This window comes from Balaenoptera physalus (genome assembly GCF_965194825.1).
Source record: "Balaenoptera physalus genome assembly, chromosome: 4".
NCBI classification, from domain to species: domain Eukaryota; kingdom Metazoa; phylum Chordata; class Mammalia; order Artiodactyla; family Balaenopteridae; genus Balaenoptera; species Balaenoptera physalus.
In genome coordinates this window covers 72,230,873-72,253,983 of record NC_138891.1, presented here as the reverse complement: position 1 = coordinate 72,253,983, position 23,111 = coordinate 72,230,873, and the positions used below count along the sequence as shown (strand labels likewise).

Sequence of the window (23,111 nt, the reverse complement as noted above, 5' to 3'; positions counted from 1 at the left end):
ACCTGGGCTGCAGGTATATATATACAGTTGGGAGTTATTAATGTACATGCAGACAATAGCTACAGCCATGGTATTTGAGATCATCAGGGGGAGCGAATGTGGATCAAGGCTCTCATCCTTTTTTGAGGTTCCAGATGCCTTTGAAAAGCTGATAGACGTTATACTGCCTCCTTTAAAGTATTTTCATTCAAGTTTAAGGAATTTATAGACCCCCTGAAGCCCATCCACAACTCCTGTAAGGTCGATAGATGACAAATGAAAAAAAAAAAAAAAGACCCAAGCAATAAGACTTGTATATACAGAAAAACGGGCCCTGGATTGAGCCCTGGGGAGCAGCCCCATTTAGAGGTGAGACAGAGGAAGTATCCACAAGAGTCTGAGATGACGTAGACAAAGAGGGAGGTGCAATTCCAAAAGAGACTTATTGAAACTGAGAGAAAAGTCTTTCAAGAATGGGAGGTAAGTGTTGCTGAGAGGCCTGAGAGATAAAGACTGAGAAGTGTCCACTGAGGTTGGCAACAGCAGTGACTTTTGGGAGGCCCAGGACTGTACTTATGAAGGGTTAGAGCTCTCGGAAAGAGGCATTGCCTGCTCCTCTGCAAAAACTGGAGTGAGGGAGAGATACTGGATGCAGAGGTGGGTTGATGTGTAGATTTGCAGGTGTTCCCTCTTGATGGCCTGCGTTTTTTTCAGTGAACTAGAAGGTAAGGTGACCGTGAGAGAGGAAGACAATTGAGAACAAGGGTGGAAAGTGAAGTTAGAGCTTACTGAGAGGACTGTTACCTATTTGGGGTTGTGATCAGGGGTTGGGTCTTAAAGAGTGAGTAGGATCAGAGGAGGGCAGGGCTGGCCTCAGTACAAACAGAAGTCTGGGCACAGAATCATCGTGGGCCAAGAGCCAGCCAGGCTTCCAGAACTTCTCAAGGCTTGCTCCACTCCCTTTCTCTTCATCCTGGGCTTCTCTTTTTCTGGCTTGTCTTTCCCCTCAGCCTATAAACATGCTCAAGCCTTACCCAGTGACTCAGCAACTCCTCTCATCAGTGTCCAAATTGTCTTCTTTCCATACCCAAAACATCTGTAACAGGAAACTTTTTGAAGTCTTCAATTGCTCTTGTTCTTCCTATAGTTTTCCCTTGCTTGGTTGTGTGTTGCCTTATTTTGGGGATGTTGGCTGCTTTTTGAAGTCTGGAGCTCTGCATGGTCTTTTAAAAGCCTGAGTGCATTGATAAGTTCATGCTGGGTTCCTTGGAGATACAAGCAACAGCCAGAAGCCGGGGGAACCCCTGCAGGATTTTAGGTAGGTATGTGTTTTAGACAGTTCACTCTGGAGGCTGCGTGGAGGATGAATTTGTCTGAAGGAGACTGTTAGGAGGCTGCTGTAATAGTTCAGGCTGGAGAGGATGGCTGGAACTTTTACAGTGGGAATGGAGGTAGAGATTTGAGCATTACTGAGGTGAAATAGAAATGACTGGATGATTGGATAACACAAGAGGCTGAATCTAGAATGAGTCACACTCATTCCCAACTTTCTAATTCCCATGGCTGTGGATGGTGGTGCCAACAGCTGAGGGAGGAGAAGCTATGAAGGCAGAGGATGAGTTCGGTTTTGGACAAGCTGAGTTCGGGGCGCCTCTGTGATATCTAGATAGAGCTGCCTGGTAGGCAGTTGGATATTTGGGTCTAACTTTTGTAGGAGAGGTCTGGGCTGGTGATCACTGATTTGGTAATCGAAACTGTGAGGATGGAGGTGATTTCCTAAGAGTGGAATGAGACGAGCTGTGGGCTTGCAGTGGAGTCTCCCATGTAAGATGCAGACTCACAACTGGTGGTAAAACAGGATGGAAGGGGGCAGGGCACAACTTCTAAAAAAATGACATAGCCATACTACATGACAAAAACTAGTGAGAACCAACTAGGTCCAAGATGGTGGAAGATTCGACTTCCAGTCGACCTTGAGCCTCATTATACGCTCATTGTAATACATTAGCATGCTAAATGACACACCCACAGGCCCATGACAGTTTTGAGGCCAACCATAAAAGGTCAAAAAGTGGAATTCCTGGAAATCCCCACCCTTTCCCCAAAGCAGTTGGAATAATCCTCCCACTCATTAGCTTATGAAATTATCCACACCATATTTCAAGGCCTCTTGCTTCTTGCCTTCCGAGATGGCCCACACTCTGTCTGTGGAGTGCGTTTCTCTCTAAATAAATCTGATTTTTACCTATCACTTCATCTCCGAATTTTTTCACAACAAAGAAAGAACCTTAAATTCACGGGCAACAGTGGCACTTAAGGCGCCACCCAAGTAGGCAGAGGCTTTATTTACTGCCATGTGAGAACTGGAAGAGTTCTCACATCTTCTGGAAACAAAGACAGTATTGAGATTCCAGAAGGTGGGAGTCATCTGAGCTGTTAACTGTAGCAGAGAGATCCAGGAAGATAAGGGTCTGCAGGATGCCTGCTAGATTTGGGAAAATGAAGGTCATGGGTTACTCTTGCACTAACAGGGTGAGGAAGGGTGTAGGTGGGGGGAGAAGAGGGGAAGCTTGAGTGCCTAGTGCTGAGAAGTGAGGAAGTGGAGTCAACAGGAGAGACCACCGTTTAAGAGGTCTGCATGAGAGGAAGAGAAGCGCTTGGAAGCTAACTGGAGAGGGCCCTTGGAGAGGATAGTTTTGTTTTTAGAACCTAAGCTTGTTTAAAGGCTGAGGGTAAACAGAGAGGAGCCAAGGAGCCCGGAGAGGTGAGGAAGGAGGCTTTAAGGGCTCCACGCCGCCAAGACAGCTTCTTAGAATTTGCCCAACGCTTCCACGCTCCTTATCTCGTTTAATCATTTGAGGGGGGGAAACAAACGGTGAGACTGAGCCCAGGAATCGGGGAGAGAGCTGTAGATCCATCTCGGTCCAGTGCGCAGTCCACGCCACGTGGTACCAGGAAGTGCGCGGAAACTGTCCAGCTCCACACAACCTACGGGCCAGGAGCAGCGTGTTCCTGGCTCCCGGTGAGGTGACATCGGTGCAGCGGACTTGGGGATGTGTGCTGCCCCCAGATGAGGTATCAATACGTGTCGTGGACCAAGGGTGGCAGCTCCCCGACTAGTGTTATCATGTGCTATGAACCGGAGCATGAACGCTCCCTGCCCTCGGCAAAGTATGCCCAAGTGCGGTGCACCAGAGGTCGTTGAGTCTCCTTTCTTACGCTGCAGCGGCTGGGAGTTCTGTTAGCGGTAAGGTGAATGACAGTAACAGTGATAGCCGGGCCTCAAGGGCGCGGGCAAGGTAGTCTCACGGCCGACAGATGGCGGGAGCCCGAGGAGGCAGGTGGCTGAGCGCGCTCCTCGCGCGAGTCACCGAAGGGACGTCGCGAAAACCAAACTCGCGATTTGTTCATCCGGCCGGGGCCCTTCTCCGAGATAAACCTTCTGCGGAGGGAAGTATTTAATTTGCATCCAGCGCTGTCGGAAGAAACTCCTTACCGCTGGAGGCGGTATAAGTGAGTGCGTGGGAGCTTTCTCTTGGGTACGTCTTCCAGTCCTCAGCCCAAGGCCGGGCGAGCCAAGCAGGTTGTTAAATGCGATTTATAGTTTTTGGTTTGTTTTTGGAGGGGGGAAGTCTGCTGTTAAGGAATGAAAGGTACCTGGATTGCGAGCCGGGATCTGACCTCCTCTCCATCATTCTAGTACAAGCTACCTCTGTGACCTTGACTCTGCGCAAGTTAAGCTAGGCCCTTCACTGCGACTCAGTTTCCCTGTTCATAAAATGGGGATTTGGACTATGATCTGGTCTGCACGGCCAGGATGGCAAATTCCACCTCCTCCCGCCAAAAAAATGCCGTCCTCCGTTAGGAACACCCCCTCCCCAACAGCCGGCTCCTCTGTAGTGCCCTCCCTCACCCTTTCTTTTCTCCTCCTGCCTGGGGGGACAGGACCAAACGGGAGGAGGTGGGCGGGGCCGGCCCTCGCCCCGCCCACCCGGGCCCTCCCCTCCCGACTTCCCCTCTACGCCCCTCCGCCTTCGGAGCTGGATGAGGCAATCACGTGACCTCACATCCGGCTCGGGAGTCCCGAGCTCGCCGCGCGCGCTCCCCCACAGCCCGCCGGCTCTCCCCGCAGCGTGATCCAGGCGCCACCGCGGAGGGGAGGGGGGGTTCGCTACGTCGCTGGCGGCGGGAGGCCGTTTCGGAGTGCAGAACGCCCCCCTCCCCTGCCAACCTCCCCCTGCTGCCCGCCCTTGTTCTCGCCCTGCTCCGGCTACACGCCGCCGCAGCGGGCGCCGAGGAGGAGAGCGCGGACGCCCCTGCGCCCGGCTCGGCCCGGGCCCCGCCGCGGCGCCTCCCTCCCCTCACCCCGAGCCGCAGCGTGCGGCGGCGGCGGCGCCTCGAGCTCGAGCGACCCGCAGCCGCCAGCGCCGGCCGAGGGCGATGGGGCTGGGCTGAGGCGAGGCGGCGGCGGCGGAGGCGACAGCGGTGGGCCCCGGCCCTGCGCGGCCCCTCGGCTGCTCCGGCCGGGAGGCCGCCGAGGAGACGGCGCGGCGGTGCCGGGTGAGTGGCCCCAGCTTCCCCGAGGCGTCGGAGGGCTGGGTGAGCAAGGCGTGGAGCCGGTGGGCGGAGGGCTGGGTGAGCCGGTGGGAGGTTGGAGGAGGTGAATGGTATTGTCGGGGGTGGCGGGTACCAGGTGAGCTCTTGTTCGGCCTCCTCGAGCCGGAATTGGGCATCACTTCTCGGGGAAGGTGTGTGTGGGGTGGGGAGAGGAGCCTTAAGACTGCGGAATGTCTGTCTGGGACAGGTGAGGCGCGGAGGAGGGCACCACGTTGTGGGTGTGAAGGCCTGGTTGGGACACGCCGCTTGGGGCGAAGGCGAGTGTGTTGGGTTTGGGAGTGAGATGGTGGTCCAGCCCTTTCAGAAAGTCCGGGAGATGGTGAGATCGAAGGTAGGGGTATTGGCAGGGCGCTTGATGGGTTTGTGCGGGTGCTGACTGAGGAATCTTCATTTCGTCCTTAGCCACGGAGTAGTGGAGCTCCTGGCCAGTCACCGTATTAAGCTAAGTGAGGCCCAGAGAGGAAAAGTGACTTATGACTTGCTTAATTAAGGCCTCTCACTTTGACTCTAGAAAAACCCAGGGCCCTTTCTCCAGTACCTCCATGGCCGCTCTCTTTAGAGCCTTTCCTTCTCCCCACGTCATTCGCAAAGTTAGGTTCTGGTGGATATATGACCTCTTTTTTTTGCGGGGGGCGGGGGGAGGGGGAGCGGAGGGAATCTTGACCGGGGATTGACAGTAGTAATTCAGAGCTTCCCAATTTGGAAAGCTTTTGTGACAGGTGTTTATCATTTCCTCTTCCCACAGATCTGACGGAAACATCCTTGGATCTTGGTGTCTGGACATAGGAGGTATGAATCACTCAGATAATTAACTACTTTTTCATCAGTGTTTTAGAGCTATATTTAGTGGTTACATTAGTGCAAAATGAATGGGTATGGACTTGTAAACCTAGAAACAGAAACCTGTGTTTCCTACACGATTCCAAATGAAATGAGTAGAACGTTTATGTATGTAATGACTATTTTAGATCTATGAATCGGGAAGTTAGAATTTTTTAAAAATCTAAGAAATGCAGGGACGTTTAAGATTATTGCAAAATGAACACTTTTCTAAAGACTTCGTTGCTAAAGTGAAGGTGTTCTGATTTGATTGTCTTTTGAAGGGCGATTACTTAGTTAAAAATGCTCTACCTTTGCTTAGAATTCAACCTTTTAGTACCAAGGCACATTTATTAATTTTGTTTCACTGGAATATATGTGGTATTCTTTTCTTAGGAGGATTGTTGCTTTGCTGAATAGGCTACAGTTGCCAAAATAAATGTATGCGGGCATCCCATTCTGGTTTAGCGACCCTTTTTTTTAAAAAATTAATTAATTTAATTTATTTTTGACTGTGTTGCGTCTTCGTTTCCGTGCAAGGGCTTTCTCTAGTTGCGGCGAGCGGGGGCCACTGTTCATCGCGGTGCGCGGGCCTCTCACTGTCGCGGCATCTCTTGTTGCGGAGCACAGGCTCCAGACGCGCAGGCTCAGTAGTTGTGCGAACGGGCTTAGTTGCTCCGCGCCAAGTGGGATCTTCCCAGACCAGGGCTCGAACCCGTGTGCCCTGCATTGGCAGGGAGATTCTCAACCACTGCGCCACCAGGGAAGCCCTTAGCGACCCTTTTGAAAGGCAAGTCGGTTCCTGGAAGTTGCTTGAAATAGTAAGCTTATTATTAATAATTGTTATGAAAGTTTACTTTTGGGGCTATCCTTGTTTTTGCATTATCCACCATTAGATCAGATGAGGGTGAGATGGCTAAGTGAGATTTTTGAACATTATTAGAACAGCAAAGCCTGTTTTTGGTCAGGGGATTGGATAGGAAGAATGTTGACATTGGTTGGTTGCGTTACTTCCTAAGTAGTACAATTATAAAAAAATAAAAATATTAAGTAGCAATTTAGTTTGAAAATAAAGTTGACAGGCTTTACTTTGACTCCGTGTTCAAATTATGTAGTAAGAGGGCAGAGTTCTTCGTCCAGGCTGACCAGGAAGCTTTATTTGGGGTAGCTTTGGTTGTTAAAGTTTTAATTTACAACTGATTTGAGATAAATAGGATAAATTCCTATATAGATAGGAAAATAGTTTCATGGTAGTTAAAACTCTATAACCTGAATATCTAAACAGTATTTTCTGATGAGTTTTCTACTTGGTTCTGCTTATTAGTTATTAGAGCAAAAATCCTTCTGTTGGTTTAGTTAGCCCTAAATAGTTATTTCATTTAGGTAACATCAATTTCCTATCTGTTACATTTCGAGTATGGATTCTTATGTGGATAATAATGTGTGTTTGCAGCTACAGAATATTGTAGTAGAAGAAGCATGAACTTGGGAATCAGACCTGAGTTTGATCTGACTTTGTTAACTAGATATTGACTTTGACCAATGCTGATAGTTATTGAGTAAGCTTACTGTATGCTATGCTTTGAATTAAACATGATGTGAATTGTCTCATTTAAACCCCATTTTACAGATGGGGAAACTGAGGTTCAGAGATGTTAAGTTGCTCAAAGTCACATGCAGCTAATCCGGTAAACCTAGAAATAGAAACCTCTATGGCACATACAGTAACAGAGAGCTAGGATTCTGGCTGTGTTGAAAGTCCCTTATACTGTTGCTTAACTTCCCTGTTCTGCTTTTTCTTTCTTCTTCTTTTTTTTTTTTTTAATTAACAAAGGAGAATACTAGTACTTACATCAGAGAGTTTTGAGGATTAGCTGAGAGCATATGTAAAGAAAGGAGCACTCTTCCTGGCACATAGTAAATATTCCTGTCCCCCTTCCATTCCATATACTGAATCAGGGCTGTGCTTGTTTAGCATGGTGGTTTTGTAACCACTGTTAATATAAGGTTTTAAATGTGAATATACTTTATTGCTAAAATGGATAACAGTCCTAGGAAATGGGCAGTGATGAATGATAATGGGGTATGCTGTGGAGTTTTGTCTTTAGTATTTTGTGTTTTTTCCCACTGGTCTAGGTGATGGTGGAAATAGGAACTTCATGCTTGTGAATGACAATGAGGTGGTGGTTGTAGTTTCTAAAATCTTAGAAGACAGAAGTAGAATTTCAAAATGATATTGATTACTTGGTTCATCTAAAGCTGGCTTTTGTTCACTGGTATACTGGGTAACCTAAGCAGGGGGCCTTGTGAACGGACCCTAAGTTGAATAGGAGTTAGCAGCTTATCACTAACTGAAGACAGCATTCTTCAAACAACTCACAGTGGTATGCTAAAGGAAGATAATCTAGTGTCTGACATCTACCTGATACATAACCAGAAGGTCTGTTCCAGTGATGGAATGTGTTCTGAATGTGCTCTATAGCTCATCCGGTTAAATCTGGATCTAAGAGTTAGCTGATGGAATTTAGTCTTTGGTTTTAGAACATAGTTTTTCAGTGTGAAATGAAGCCAACTGGCCTGTTGGAGAGAGTAAATCTGTAGTCATCAAAACCGTATTCTAATTAACCCACTTAACTAGTCCAGGTAACAAGCAAGAAGCAAGGAAATGATCATTACAGTCTTACTTTAATGTTGTTGATCTTCGTATTTTGAGAGTAGAGAAATGAGAGAGGATCAGGATTGGGCTACATATTTTAAGATTTAGGTTAAAAAGTAAAAAGTTCTAGGCTTGTTTAATCTGGAGAAAAGTATGTATCAGTTACAAGGTAGAATGTCCTGAAGTTAATGGTAACTATAATTATAAAAATTGAGTTAAAAACATGTGTATTAGTAAGATTAAAAATAGAGGTAATGTGAAATGTTATGAATAAATGGTAACTGGAAGAAACGATCACTGTTATAATGGTGAGTTGAAAATGATTTTTTGGTCCTCAGTAAGAAGGGAGAAAAGTGGAATGAAGGAAAGGGAGAGCTGTCCAAATAATCAAATATCTGAGACAGAGGAAAGTTGAGGATGAGGATTGCTGAAGAGTTTCCATAGACCACCTCTCCAGAGAGCTATCCCAACACCAGACCTTGTAATATCTTCAACCCACAGGCTTGTATTGGGGCCTTTGCTAGGTCTGAGATGGTAAAATATTAACTCAAATAGCAAACTTTGAGACTGTCCAAATTAAAAAAGGACTTATGTACCTTATGTATGTGTCTCCCTACGGGAAGAGTCCACATAGATTAATGAAAATGGAGCTTCCCAGAGGCACGTATCTTTGAAGTTACAGGTGAAAATGCATCTTTTACCTTACCTATCACCAAAGGCCACTAACGCTAGTATGAGCTGAGAATGCAAGAAGAAAGTAGTACCCTGTGTTTGAAGTCTGTTTTTTTGTATGTAAGATGGGATGAATGAAGTGAGTTGTAATTAACCTCTTTTTTTTTTTTGTAATTAATCTCTTAATCAAAATTTCTCTCTTGTTGACTCTTTCACTTACTCGCTGTGGATCTTGCTTTTAAATAACCCATTGAGGGAATTCCCTGGAGGTCCAGTGGTTAGGACTCTGAGCTTACACTTCCCGGGGCCCGGGTTCGATCCCTGGTCTGGGAACTAAGATCCCACAAGTAGCACAGCGTGGCCAAAATAAAAAAAAATATATCCAATGACACTCAGATACTAGTTAGATTAGAAGCATAATTTCCAGGAAAAGTGAGTTAACTGTAAAGTAGAATTTCTTGATTACATGATGTGGAACACGCTGATATCTATATAATCTTTCTCAGAAATTATTAATAAAAGTTATTTATATCTTTTGTTGGGTGATGAGGTGAAAGACAGGTCTGCCTCAGTGATAGCAAGCTAGATTAATTGACTCCTATTTTTTTTGTTGTTTTTTTATTCTTTTCACAAAGGATTTTATGAGTTGGACATTGAAATAAGGAGGTATGAGATTGGAAAATAATAATGCTGAGTGGTTGTAGGTTATTTAGACTAGCCCCTTCTTTTTATAGAAAAGGAAACTGATGTCTGGAGAGGTAAGTGACAGCATGTTGGTAAAGGAGAAGCTTTCTATTAGTTGAGTGTTCTTTTCACCCTTGTCTTTAGTTTGTACTCTGAAGTAATAGCACATCTCAAAACTCAATGTATGTTTTGTGTTTTTTTTTTTTTTTTTTTTCTTATTGAGAACCAACTTTAAAGGATTGATTTTGATCACTTGACAGACTTCTATTACATTTTTAGTTTATTTTAAAATAAGTCATGGAACAGCTCCCACATATGTGTCTAGCATGGCTTCTTTACAGCATCCCTATTGCTTTATTTTTCCCATTTGTAAAATAGGATGAAAAATATGTTAGTAACTTACTTTGATATATAAAAGACAAGTATTTTGGTTCCTAATTCTTTCTGATCTAAACATCTGAGTAAAATGAAATCCCCTTTTATGTAGGGGCTTTGGGCCTGCATTCTCATTTAAGGTAAAAATCCTGTGTAGTCAAAATTACCCATGAAAAAGTCATTTAGGAAGGCACCAGTTTGAAAACTGGTTAACTGACATGGTTTTTCAATTCTCACAGCTAGTTTTTTCTTCAGCTATTAATATAGGTTACTTTTTTCTGGAATCATAATCGGTTATGTGCTTTGGATTGACCAAGGAACACCAGATTTAGTCTCCGTTGCATGCTCACTCTGGGACAAGGATGTGAGGGCAAGCATCCTGCTGCCATTATTTAGAGTATTTTTCCCTCTTGTTTTTCTTTTTTCTTGCAGCACAGATAGTTGAATTGTAATTAAATCCATATGTGATGTGATTCCACAGTGTGAATAATGGAGAAAGAAATTAGGTGTTTAGGAAAATCTGCTATTTCCTTAGGGTTATGCTGGGTGTTTTATACCACACAAAAAACCTAGCATAATTAAAGGGCTAGGTAATAAAGTTGGGATTATTGGGGCACTGTTGGTACTTTTTATAATTCTAGGTGGATATTCAGCTACTATCAGTGTTTTTTGTTTTTGTTTGTTTTGTTTTTTTTTTTTTTTTTTTTTTTTTTTTTTGTTTTGGCTGTGTTGTGTCTTTGTTGCTGCTCCCGGCTTTCTCTAGTTGCGGCGAGTGGGGGCTACTCTTTGTTGCGGTGCGCGGGCTTCTCATTGTGGTGGCTTCTCTCGTTGTGGAGCACGGGCTCTAGGCGCGGGGGCTTCAGTAGTTGTGGCACGTGGGCTCAGTAGTTGTGGCTCGGGGGCTCTAGAGCGCAGGCTCAGTAGTTGTGGCACACGGGCTTAGTTGCTTCGTGACATGTTGGATCTTCCTGGACCAGGGCTCGAACCCGTGTCCCCTGCATTGGCAGGCGGATTCTTAACCACTGTGCCACCAGGGAAGCCCTATCAGTGTTTTTAAGAGTTAATGTCTCCTTACTGCTAGCAAGATTTGCCTTATTTAAAAACAACTATGTAAGTTGTTAATGTTTTCCATGAAATTTAAAGTATTTCAACTTAAATATCACTCTGGGGATAGCACAGTAAGAAAACACCAGTCGTTAAAGAAATGTTATGGTGACTAAAGATTTAACAGTCATATGCCCTGGGAGAGGGCATGTGTATTGGTTAAAATGTGGCCTCAGAGCCATATACAAGTGATTTTGAATTCCAGCCTCATCACTTACTAGCTCTGTAGTCCCTTAACCCTATTTAGTTTCTTCATTTGCTGAATGGAGATAATAAAACAGAGAATTGTGAGGATAAGAGGCTCAGTAATTGGTAAATTACTGTTATTTGTTAGTTTAATAACATTTAACATATTCAAAACAAGTCACACTCCTGTGTGTATCTGTGTGTCATGAGAGAGTGTGTGTGTGGGTTGTGATTGAGGATTGCTTTTTCTCAACTGGAACAGCAGGCAATAATGACATACTGTTTAATTCAGGCTTTTATAGCAAAAATACCATGATTTTGCATCTTTGGTAGCGACATCCTATAGAGCTCAAGATGTTAATTTCATGGGTCTCTAATGTACATTTGACGTATATTTTTATCTTGATGTCTCTGGGTGTGTTTGCAGTCTCTTTTTCCCCCATCCTCTGTGTGAATGTTACCTGTTGTCTCTCTCCCTGGCTGCATCATAAAATTTAAAAATATGTTTAATTATGTTTATTTAATAGGATTTTATGTTCCCTTATTTTCATTTAGAAACTCTGGTTAGTAAAATGTGTCTACATCTTTTCTTTAAAAAGAAGTCTTGAAATTTTGTTTTACTTCTCTGGCCTTTGGATTGATTTCTTTAAATGTAGTCACTGGTTCTTCGTAGACCAAATATTTTTTCCTTATTGTTTTCCCAAGCACCTGAGATGGAGTTCTTACGTACATGCTAATCATCATAATATAATTCAGTTTACGAAGTGAAATGTAAAGTACTGCAGGCAAGTAGCCTGAGTAGCACTTAATTACCTGAAAGACTAGTCTAGCAAATTGTTAGTTAAAATAGATTTTTATTCCATGGGTCCTATATAAAAATATACTTTTTATAGTTATCACCACTGTCTTAGAGTTAGTTGGTGAATAATTTTGAGCTAACCCACAGTTGTTTTCTGTTCAGTTTTTGGTGAGAAGAGTAGAAAAACTGCTTAATTTTGTTAGGTTCAAAAACATCTTAGTGTGTGTTTTCCCAAAATCCTTTCTAATCTCTGGTGCAGCCCATACCTTTCCCCATGTTACTTTAAAAGTTGTGGCAATTACCAATTGTTGTAGTGCATAAGAGTTGTGAGTTTTATAGGCAGTAAGGAATGAGGCTGGGTTAGGGCCTCTTAGTTGAGCCCTAAGATTGTGTTGGCACATCTAACTATCGGATACTTTTTTAGTTCCTGTCTGTGCCAAGCACAGGGCTAGATGCTGGGTATATGTTGATGAGTGAGTTCTGCCTTCTTGGAGGTAAACAGTCTAACAAAGGAACACAGAACTGCTGCTTTGTACACCATTCACATTGTATTCTTTGGGAATGTGGCCCCTTGGCATGGCCTTGGGTCTCTCAGTTGAGAAAAGTTCAGAATCTCCATCACGTACAAGTTAATCCATATCTTTATCAAACAAGGTCTTTCATCATAATCTGATTCTGTTCCATCTTTTTTAGCTCCATTACCAGCCATTCCCCAGAGGCCATCCTGTGCTCCAGCTAGTTCAAGTAACTTGTATTCCTGACATTTTCTGGGATTTCTCACCTTAGCACTTCTGCATATGGTAATTCCTCTACTTGGATTCCATCTCTCTCTTATTTCCCCTCTTTTTACTGCTTGTTTGCTTGATGAACTTCACACCCGTGAGGTCTTAGATCAAGGGAGAGTTCTTCTCTGAAGACTTTTCTGTCCCTTGCCTGCCTCTTCCTCCCCTCCCCGTGCCTCTCCCTGCTCCCAGTGCTCGCATGATACTCACTTTACTTCAGTGTGCAACCGCTTTGATATGTTTGCTTACTTGTCTAGCCTAGGTTTGGCTTCTTGAGGTTAGAAATTTAATCTTTGTAATCTCCAACATTTAGCACGTACTTGGCACGTGTAGACAATGACATTCTATCAAATGATTTTTTATGAAATAGGAAGTAGTGATAAACCATACTGATTCTTTCTAGAATGCTAATTTGATATTTACAGATTTATTTTGAAATATTAAGGGTACTTGGGCAACATGTTGGTTTTCTCAATTAATTTGCATTTTCCTAAATCAAACAATGGTCTAGGGTTGGATTTTAAGATATTACTTGGTTAGGATAGAGGCACTGTTTTAAGTTCATCGGTGACCATGTTGGTGAGACTTTCTGTCCATAATAATGAAAAATTGACCATCACTGGTCTCTAAAACAAATAAAACTTTTCAATCCAAAAAGAATGGGTGATCCGTAGGATTGCCATAGCACCAGCTCCATCTGTCTCTGCCAGTAGTGCCCACTGCTGCTCCTGGGCAGCAGGGAGACTCAGTCAGGAGGACTCCCAGACTTTTATGGGCCAACCTCTCTGAGTGGTAGAACTGTAATGCCTACTCCCTGTATCTCCTTCATGCTTAAAGAAAAAATATTTTGGGGACTTCCCTGGCTGTCCAGTGGTTAGGACTCCACGCTTCCACTGCAGGGGGGCACGGGTTCAACCCCTGGTCAGGGAACTAAGATCCTGCATGCCTCATGGTGCAGCCCCAAAAAAAAAAATTGTTGCCTAGAGAGTCATCTTAGATTTGCCAGCTTTGAGAAGCTGTAACCCATTTATGTATTGACTTCTGAACAGAATAACTCTTGATGAACTGGACGAGGAAGTAGTTGATACTGATGAGCATAGTCTTGTGGCGGCGGTTGTATAGGGTTAGGTGAGGTCACTAAGGACCTGGGGAGAGGGTATTGGGAGAGTCAGGAAAGGGAAAGGGGCATAGGGATGAGGTGTGGGAGCAGGGCAAAAACAAAATTTACTTTGTTGTGAAATTTTGCCCAGAAAAAGGAAAGATTTTACCCCTTCTTCACACTCACCTCCTGTCTTGCCCTGTCTGACTCAGTCAGCTATGTTGCTGGGTGCTGGCCTGCTTCCCAACTTTAAGTCTGTTTTTAGTCTGTAAGCCCAATATTGTGAGACAAGTGCTGACTGCTCTGACACGTGTAGAGGAGGGACAGAGGTGGGACAGGTCTGCTGCGGGGTGGAAGGGACAATCATAGGTTAGTAGAGAAGATAATTGACCAGGGGCTGGAAGGACCAGCAGGAGCTTCAGCCAGCCTAAGCTAGGGAACGGCATTCTTAGCAGAAGGAACGATGTATATAAAAGAATGGAATCAGGAATCAGTAGGGCTCTTTGAGGAACTGCAAGTTGTGTTCTGTATAGATGGGATGTAAGGTTTGTAGGAGGTGAATAATAACCATTAATGAATGGAAGATGGTGTTGACAACTAGGCAGGGCCAGGTTCTGAAGGATTTTATGTGTCTCCCAATTAGTTGTGACTTTGTCCTTGGAGCCCAGTTGGGTCTCTCTTTTTTTTTTTTTTTTTAAAGATTTATTTTATTGATTGATTGATTGCTATGTTGGGTCTTCGTTTCTGTGCTAGGGCTTTCTGTAGTTGCGGCAAGCGGGGGCCACTCTTCATCGCGGTGCGCGGGCCTCTCACTCTCGTGGCCTCTCTTGTTGAGGAGCACAGGCTCCAGACGCGCAGGCTCAGCAGTTCTGGCTCACGGGCCTAGCTGCTCCGCGGCATGTGGGATCTTCCCAGACCAGGGCGCGAACCCGTGTCCCCTGCATTAGCAGGCAGACTCTCAACCACTGCGCCACCAGGGAAGCCCGGGTCTCTCTTTTGCCCCAGTTTCCCATGGTAGGCAAACACATAATAGTATTGTGTGTTGTAAGACTTTCCAAAGTCTTGCTGGTAAGAGGGCTACTTAACTTTGTTTAATGCAGTACTTTTCTTCAATTTATATGAGCAGGCAATGCCTTTAAAATTTTTTTATTTTGGAGGGACTTTTACCAGTTGGGAAATGCTGCTGCAGACAATAGGAAGCTCTTGAAATTTTAAGCAGAGAGAAACGACCACATCAGGTTCGTATATTGATTAGAATGAGGGAGACTGGAGAGGGGATCAGGACCCAAGGTGAGGCATGCCAGTGCAGATAGGGTGGGGTGAGGTGGGTTTGAGAAAGGTAAGAATGGTAAGACTTAGTGCCCAGATGGATGTAGAAGGTGTGGGATAGGAAGGAGTCGAGGATGACTTCCAAATTCCTGGCATGGCTTTTTAGGCAAGTCCTATTCGTTAAAGGAGTAGAGGGAATTGGTAGTGGCAGCAGCAGGTGGGAGGGCAGGTTTTTGGAAGAAAGATGAAACAAGCCATTTGAATTTAGCTGTCTGCAAACATGGACCGTAGATGTTTGAATCCGTGGGTCTGGAGCTCCTGAGAGAGCAGTGCTGACAATAGTGATTGGTGGTTGCCACTGTAGATGGGCCAGTGGTGCCACCCTTTGCCCATGATATTGTTACAGAGAGAGAAGCATAGAGGAATTAATAGTTAAGAAGTAGGCAGAGGAAGTAGAGGCTTGGGGAATATTAATAATTAAGAAGTGGACAGAGGAAGTAGAGGCTTGGTAACCTGGCTACTTCCCTCAACACCCAGGCTAGTGTAATATGAAGTAGAATTCAGCAGCATTGTGAGAGGTAAAAAGGTCATTTGTGGGCTGTCTTAGGAACCTACGCTGTTTTCCGTATGAAAGCGTGTATTTCAAGTACATGCTGCTTTCAAATGAATTTTTGGAAAATGGATGGTGCTGTCTACATTAATTTGTTGGTAAGGCTTTTCGGTATAAAGTCACCCCATGCTTGACTTTCTAGGGAAAGTGAAAAATGCTAATCTTAGTTAAGTGAAGGTTATTTTTTTTCCTGTTTTTAAAAGACAGTATTGATTGAAAACTGGTAAATAGATAATATTTTGTAAACTAAAAATCCCTTTACAAATGTCAGTCACTATTATTACGGTTGACATAGGACCCAAATACATTAATTTTTTTTTTTTTAATCCTGAATAGTGGTTTATAGAATGACCATAGGATGAGGAAGTTTAGATTTCTGTGATGGTTGTACCATGAGTAAGGCCGTTATCCTCTTCAACAGCAATTTAAAGTTCTGTATTATTGAAATGTTTGCTGAATGAAGATGTTAAGGCCTTTATACTTCCGTTCTATGCTGAATCAGCATGAGTAAGTTTCAAATTGGGGAAAAAGGAGTAAAGTGGAAAAAAATTCACGTAATTGAAAAAAGCTGATCCAAGTGCCTATCAGTTGTAATTGGAAATTTGCAGGATTGTACTTTTTGTACAGAATGGTTCCCTTGTGATTTTGTGCTTCTTTGAGGTTGAGCCTTTATAATGTTTGGAAAAATGAAATGTGAACCATACTGTAGTATAGATCATGAGTAAAACTAATTTTGTTTTCTTGTAAGCATAATACAATAATCCTGAAGTGATATATGCTGAGTTAGTGAAGAAAAATTATTTTGGAGTTTGTTGTTATAAGAAAAATGAACATATCTGTAGTCTATGTGTGACTCCTTAACATACTGAAGATTTAGAAGTATAATTCTCCGGAAAGTTCTTTTGTTCTTCCCTCTTTTTTTTTCCTTCTCTACTCTTCCCTATCCCCCCACCCCTTCTGATCCTAGTTCTTCCTTTCCACTCTGCTGCTCTATTTTGATACTTTTCTGTGCAAATGATTACTTTTTGTTTCAGTATGCAACTACAGTATAATCTTTTTGAATATTTTTAATAATCAATTTAAACTCGGCATTGTACTGCCAATAATGCACTTTACTCAACTGTAATGACAATGCCATAAACAGTTGACACCGACTTTGAGTGTGTGCATGCATTGATCACTGCATCACCACGGTTACCTGTCAACTGAAGCAGTAAGGTTTCTTCTATGTTACATCCCAATTTTAACTATGCTAAAATGTGGAAAATACGAGTCTTAGAATTAATGAATCTTTAGATTTCAAAGACCATCTTTTAAATTGCTGATTGAAATGTCAAACAAGTTATTAGGGATTGGATTAATAGCATTACATTTTAGAAGAAATAGTCACTAATTTGCATTAAAATGGAAGAAACATTCATGTATATATTGCTTAACAAAAACCCTTACCTTACCTCTGAAAAGTGTAACTTTTTTAGTTGAAGTATAGTTGATGTACAATATTATATGTTACAGATGTACAGTATGGTGATTCAATATAGTGAGTATACTTCATTTATAGTTATTATAAAATATTGGCTGTATTCCCCATGTTATACAATATACCCTTGTAACTTACTTTATACGTAATAATTTGTACCTCTTAATCCCTTACCCCTAAAAGTGTAACTTTTAGTTTGGGGACTTAGGCACAAACAAACAATTTGGTTTATTTATGCAGTTGTTATTAGAACTCTTTTTTAAAATTAATTGATTAATTAATTAATTAATCAATTAATTAATTTGGCTGCATTGGGTCTTAGTTGCGGCATGCAGGATCTTCGTTGTGGTGCACGGGCTTTTCGTTGCGGTGCGTGGGCTCCAGAGCACACGGGCTCAGTAGTTGTGGTTCGCGGGCCTAGTTGCCCTGCGGCATGTGGGATCTTAGTTCCCCGACCAGGGTTGACCAGGGATTGACCAGGGATTGAACCCATGTTCCTTGCATTGGAAGGTGGATTCTTAACCGCTGGACCCTGTTATTAGAACTCTTGATTTGTCAATTCCTATTGTATTAAATGCCCATGGCACACAATTTCTTTTGTGCGTGTTTTAAAATACTCTCATTTGTTTCAGCTAGGCTTGTTTGTTTGTAAGTACCCACTTTCACCCCTAAAGAGAAAAAAAAGCACACAACTTTTATAGTCTATTTCATAAGTCTAACAGTGCAGAGAGGAATTTGAAGAAACTGTTAGTGGTAACATACATGTATAGGTACATGTGACATGGATTTCTAATCGGGATTGTTGGATCAAAGTATGTAGGAGGTTTAAATTTTTGTATACTGTCAGTTGGCTTTCCAAAAAGCTAGTACAGATGCAGTGTATAAAGGTGCTCTTTTTGTGTGTGTGTGCCAATTTAATAGGCAAATAATGTTTTATCACGTAATTTCATACTTTACCTCACCTTGTTTTCTAATAGGATCATGTGCTCTTTAATTGTTACTGTTTTCCCCCTCCCTGGTTCTACAGCATTGTAAGATCCCTAAATTCTAGTTTCAGATGATTGTGAATTTGGCAGTAATCTTTACAAAGGGAATAATATACCTGCCTGCCTTTCCCTCCCATTATCATATGTTTTATGTTTATTGCCATGTCTTATTTTTCCACTGAGACACATGAAACAGAAGTTCTATTATAGGCAACTCCTACTTTCTCTTGTTAGTATTTCCATTGGTACTAAAAAAAAACTATATAAAATTTCTTACCTTTAATCATTCTTTTTTTTTTTTTTTTTTTTTTTACAAGAGATAAATAGACTGACACCAACTATTGTACATGGATGACCACAACAAAATCAACAATGATTGCAATTACCAAACATGAAACACACTCATACTATGTCATAATATTGACATTCAGTCCAGTAATCCTCCACTGTAACAGCTCCTTTACTTTGCAGTGAAAATTGATTTGTATATTCTTTGCCTCTGAGTCCTTGTGGGATTTTTTTTTTTTTTTTTAATTCAGACAGAAAGTCACAAAAATTATACTCATCCTCATCAGTTCACTCAGTCCCATGTAATTAATTGTTTTTTTTCATCTTGATCTTTTGTTAGCACTTTTATGAGTTCATCAGTTTTTCATCAGAGTTCTGAAAATGCTTATTCATTCAGTTCAGCAGTACAGTCAGTTACCAGAAACCTGTACTTGTCAGAGTCTTTTCCATGAATTTCTTGAAGATGAAACCCTTTTATAGGAACATATTTGCAAAATCATCAGAGTACACCCAGAACTGTCTGTAAATGACAAAAGACTTAAAAATGACCACGGTAAAAGATTTGATGAAAGTTCATAATAATGCAGTTGACAAGAAAATTAGTTATTTCTGAGATATACATTTTAAAGTAATAACTAGGATTATTACTTATAACATTATACCAGAACATATAAGATTTTTAGAAATTTCATGTAATGTCTGAAACATTTATATTAACATATTTCCATACAAATACAAATATAAGATTTTTAGCCTTTAATCATTCTTGATCAGTGATTGCCTTGCTAAGGCTTGTGAAAACTGTCAGCCTCTTTTCTTACCAATGTTGGAACGTCACCTAGTGGTGAAAGAGTGCAAGAGAAGGCTATATACACAGGCGATACTTGTGTAGCTCAGAAACTTTCATGGTTGGAATAAATCATGAGTTATTGGGTTGGCCAAAAAGTTCGTTCGGGTTTGCCGTAAAATGTTACAGAAAAACCCGAACAAACTTCTTGGCCAACCCAATATTACAACCGTCTCATTTTAGTGGAGAAGTTGAAACCAAGATGGGTGAAAGAACTTGCAAAACAGTTCATGTTGAATTAATTGACATTTAAGAACAAGTTGAAGCTGATTCTTGAGTTGTGTACTCTTTTCATTTGTTTTTGGTTTTTTTTTGTATTTTGGGATAAAGTTGTATATCTCCTACTGTTCCTAATATAGTAGTGAACATGGCATATATGCTCACTTAATACTTATAGATGAATTAGTTTGATAAAATAATTTAGAATTTGCTGTTGCTTATGCTGTATCACTGGCTAGTACTTTTCCTCAGTGGAGCCAAAATATGGAGGAGACAAAATAAAAAATAGCTAACTGTAGCTTTCTTGAAATATGCTTGTTAAAGGAGCCTTCAAAATGGCTACTTTACGTTGTCTGGGGTAAAATAACAATAAGAGTGTGATCCAGGCAAAGAGAGTGGAATGGTCTGATAGAGACCATCTGGAGATTCCTACAAGTTCAGGCCCACAGTTGGCCATGTGTGGTAGAATTAGAATTCTGTACATACGCTCAGTCTTCTTTCCTTCCTTTCTTTCTTTAACTATTTAAAAATATTATTGCACATAGATGCTGAAAGCATTCAAAGAACACGAAAGTCTCCCTCATTCCCATCCTGACACACTGTTACCCCTGATAGTTATGTCACCAATTTACAGATATATTCATTCAGCCTTTGGTTGTCTTAGGGGTGGGTGCCAGTTTTCTTCTGAGGCCTTTTTGGTTCTGCCAGTTTTGAATATTCACTCTTTAGGACTGGTCTTATCACAGTGAGCCTTTCTACTACTTTCAGTTGTCTGCTGTAGCATTTTTCATAATAGATGGTAAGATTTTGAAATCAATCTAGCAATTATAATACTTTCATAACTCTCAGTCCTTGAGTATGGAGTTTTAGAAAGTCACATACATGAGGAAGGTTTAAGGGGAAGTATAAAAGTTTTAAGATCAAAGTAACTTGAATAAATGAAAAAAATCTCTCATTCATATTAAGTAGACAAACTTAATTAATTATGCAAACTTAATTATGCTGTATATAAATTATATGTTTTACTCATTTCCTTTTTTTATAATGAGAATAAAGCATAGATACCATTTGTGAGTCCAAAGGTGCCTTCTCCCAGTTTTTACTGATTAAATACTATACAATTGACTGTAATACTCAAAGCCATTATTTTATCTAATGGTAGTCTTACCACATGGGGTTTCTCTGAATAAATGGGTTGATTTCTTTGTTTAAATAGCGTATATAATAAAAGTGATAAAAATGTATGCACGTATGTTATAGTGCAGGTTAGGTTATGACTCTTAATGTTCTTGAATTGACCCTAAGACAGAAAATTGCATTATCTTTCCTAATTATAACTTATTTTGTTACAGCTATCACATTGTTTTGTAACTTACAAAAAAAAATAATTATACAAAGACTGTATTTTACAAATGTAAATACAGTTTTAGTTTGGTGTATATTGGATACAATGGTCTTCCTTAAGCCTAAACACAGAAACAAAAGCATGTATTATAAGAGAAAGTTCAAGATGGGAAGTGATAAAATGGGTATTGAGTAGAGCTTTGTTAAGATTTAGCTGGTATCCTCGTAAAATTTCCATGTATTCATTAAATTATATTATGTCATTCTTATTGTTAGGAGCTGACTTGAAGTGTTAAGTTTTGCCCTCATAAAGTTGTCACAATTCGGTTACTGTTGTTGGGAGATGGAGAGTTTTTCATTCTTTTTACACAAATATTTGTATAGATATTAAAATTAAGGTTGGACAGTGAGTAGAGTTAGGATTTTATATTAATAGGGCGCATTTTATTTCAGTTGTAAAGGTAGAACTGCTTTTGAATTGCGGAAGGTCATCTTAATTGCTGTGGATGCTACAAATTTGACAATGAAATAATATTGATTGAAATATTGATGAAATAATACAGAATGCTGGCATTGCTGTTTATACTTCAGAATCTTTAAAACACCCTTTGCTTTGTGGTCCTGAAAGGTGTGTTTATCAAATCTTTATTTAATATGTATAGGTATGTTTAATTCTCAGGAAAAAACCTAGAACTACAAAATAAAGTGGGATGATTCATTTTGTTTTTCAACAGTACAAGGTGGCCCAAAAGTTTTAGTGCGGTTTTACTTTTTAAAACTTAAGAAGTACATGTTCCAAACTTATAAAAAATATCATTTGAGAATTTTTAATACTTATTTAGTTTTGCAAATATTGAATAGTACATTTTTAATTTTAGTTTTTTAACTTCAATCTCCCTGAAGTTGGCAAATACCAACAGAAGTAAAAGATTAAATTAAAAATATTTATTCAGAATTTACTTTGCTTGAGGTTTTACTTGAGTGGCAGACCATTCCCTAATTCACCTCATAAAATTACCTACTTTGGAAATCTAAGCACAGACATTGAGTATCCTCAAAGAAAACCCTCTACATATAATATAATGTTGTTACAGCTAATGCGAAACTCAGGTTTGAAGCAAAGGTGCCTTAGGTGTGGGGAGTCTATGCTTGTTAAGCCCAGCTCATCTTGTTTTAGGAAATAAGATCTGACCCTTAACCCTGGATTTAAGACTATACCTTAAATGGTTCTTAGTAATTACATAATGTGAAAAAATGAGTTAACTTTCACAAAAATTAGCATTAGATTTTGTGTGATTTATTCCTGATAGCTTCACTTTGTCCTGTGCTGCTGTTTTTACTCACACAAAAAAATCAGGTTCATTGTAAATGCAAGGAAGGGTTTGGTTAAGCACAATAGCCTATAAGCTGCTTGCTATTTAGATAACATCAAGGCTCAGTCATGCACCGTGGAATTGGGACTTCAGTATGCTAGCTAGATATGATTTATTCAAGTAATAGGAGCTCTCCAGTGGCAGTCAGATGGCAGAAGGTATATCTTCTGAAAACCCATTTAAAATTGGAGCATTAAAAAATCCTAAATTTTACTGTCTTAGTCATTTTGAAAACAGTTCAAAAAGAACCCAAACAAGTATGTGGCAGAAAAGTGTCATTTGAATGGATTTTTATGCTTAGTTTCATTTTATTTTTGTTATTAAGAGCCGGCTTTTGAAAGCTCTGCTAATATCAACAGTTGGAAGGAATGATGATACAGTGCTATTGGTAAGAAAAATTTCTTTGTTTTTTATGATCTAGAAATTGACTTGATTAAAAAGCACATGCACTCAAGCAAACCACCGGAAGTTGTACTTCTGTAAGTTAAATGGATTTTAGAAGTTTGATATTAATGTTTTAAATATCTAATTGGGTAAATGGTAGAATAGTATTTAATATGTATTTTCATCTTGGTAAGTAATATATTTTGAAATATGTTATATAGATTTTTATCTTCATGATGTCATAAAAATGTTAAGGGCTTTCTATATATGTACATGTTTTTAAAATTTATACATTTATGGTATGTGTATGTTTTAAATGTAAGCTGTTGCAGTTGTCTCACTGGGTTTTACTAAAAGTTTATGTGAAGAGTGAATTCTTAGTAATTTCCTATGAAGTATAATATGTTTATAGAGAATAGTAATTGGTGACTTTTAGAACAACTTTTAATTTGAATTACTTAAATTATTTTTAATATTTCATCTTTGGTAAAATTTTGTAAGACTTAAGAACTTTGCCTTAAAAGTAAGTTAAATTTCAG

General features: G+C 40.6%; 1 protein-coding gene across 11 annotated transcripts in view; it reads left to right on the top strand.

Annotated features, from left to right (window-relative positions):
• The first annotated feature begins 4,041 nt into the window (after positions 1-4,041).
• The window catches only part of ATP13A3 (ATPase 13A3), an 80,182-nt gene continuing 61,112 nt past the window's right edge, over positions 4,042-23,111 (top strand). For 5 of the 11 annotated variants that reach the window (XR_014263392.1, XR_014263393.1, XM_082461010.1 and 2 more), the window contains exons 1-3: positions 4,042-4,539; positions 5,342-5,385; positions 12,585-12,691. Coding sequence is in view for 5 of the 11 variants with exons in the window: in XM_082461010.1 (XP_082317136.1) it covers positions 12,689-12,691 (3 nt within the window). In the remaining 6 variants the exon portion in view is untranslated. Of the gene's footprint in view, positions 4,540-5,341; positions 5,386-12,584; positions 12,692-21,268; positions 21,444-22,513; positions 22,577-22,609; positions 22,668-23,111 lie in introns of all 11 variants that reach the window. The other 6 variants (XM_082461011.1, XM_082461004.1, XM_082461008.1 and 3 more) reach the window with 5 other exon arrangements.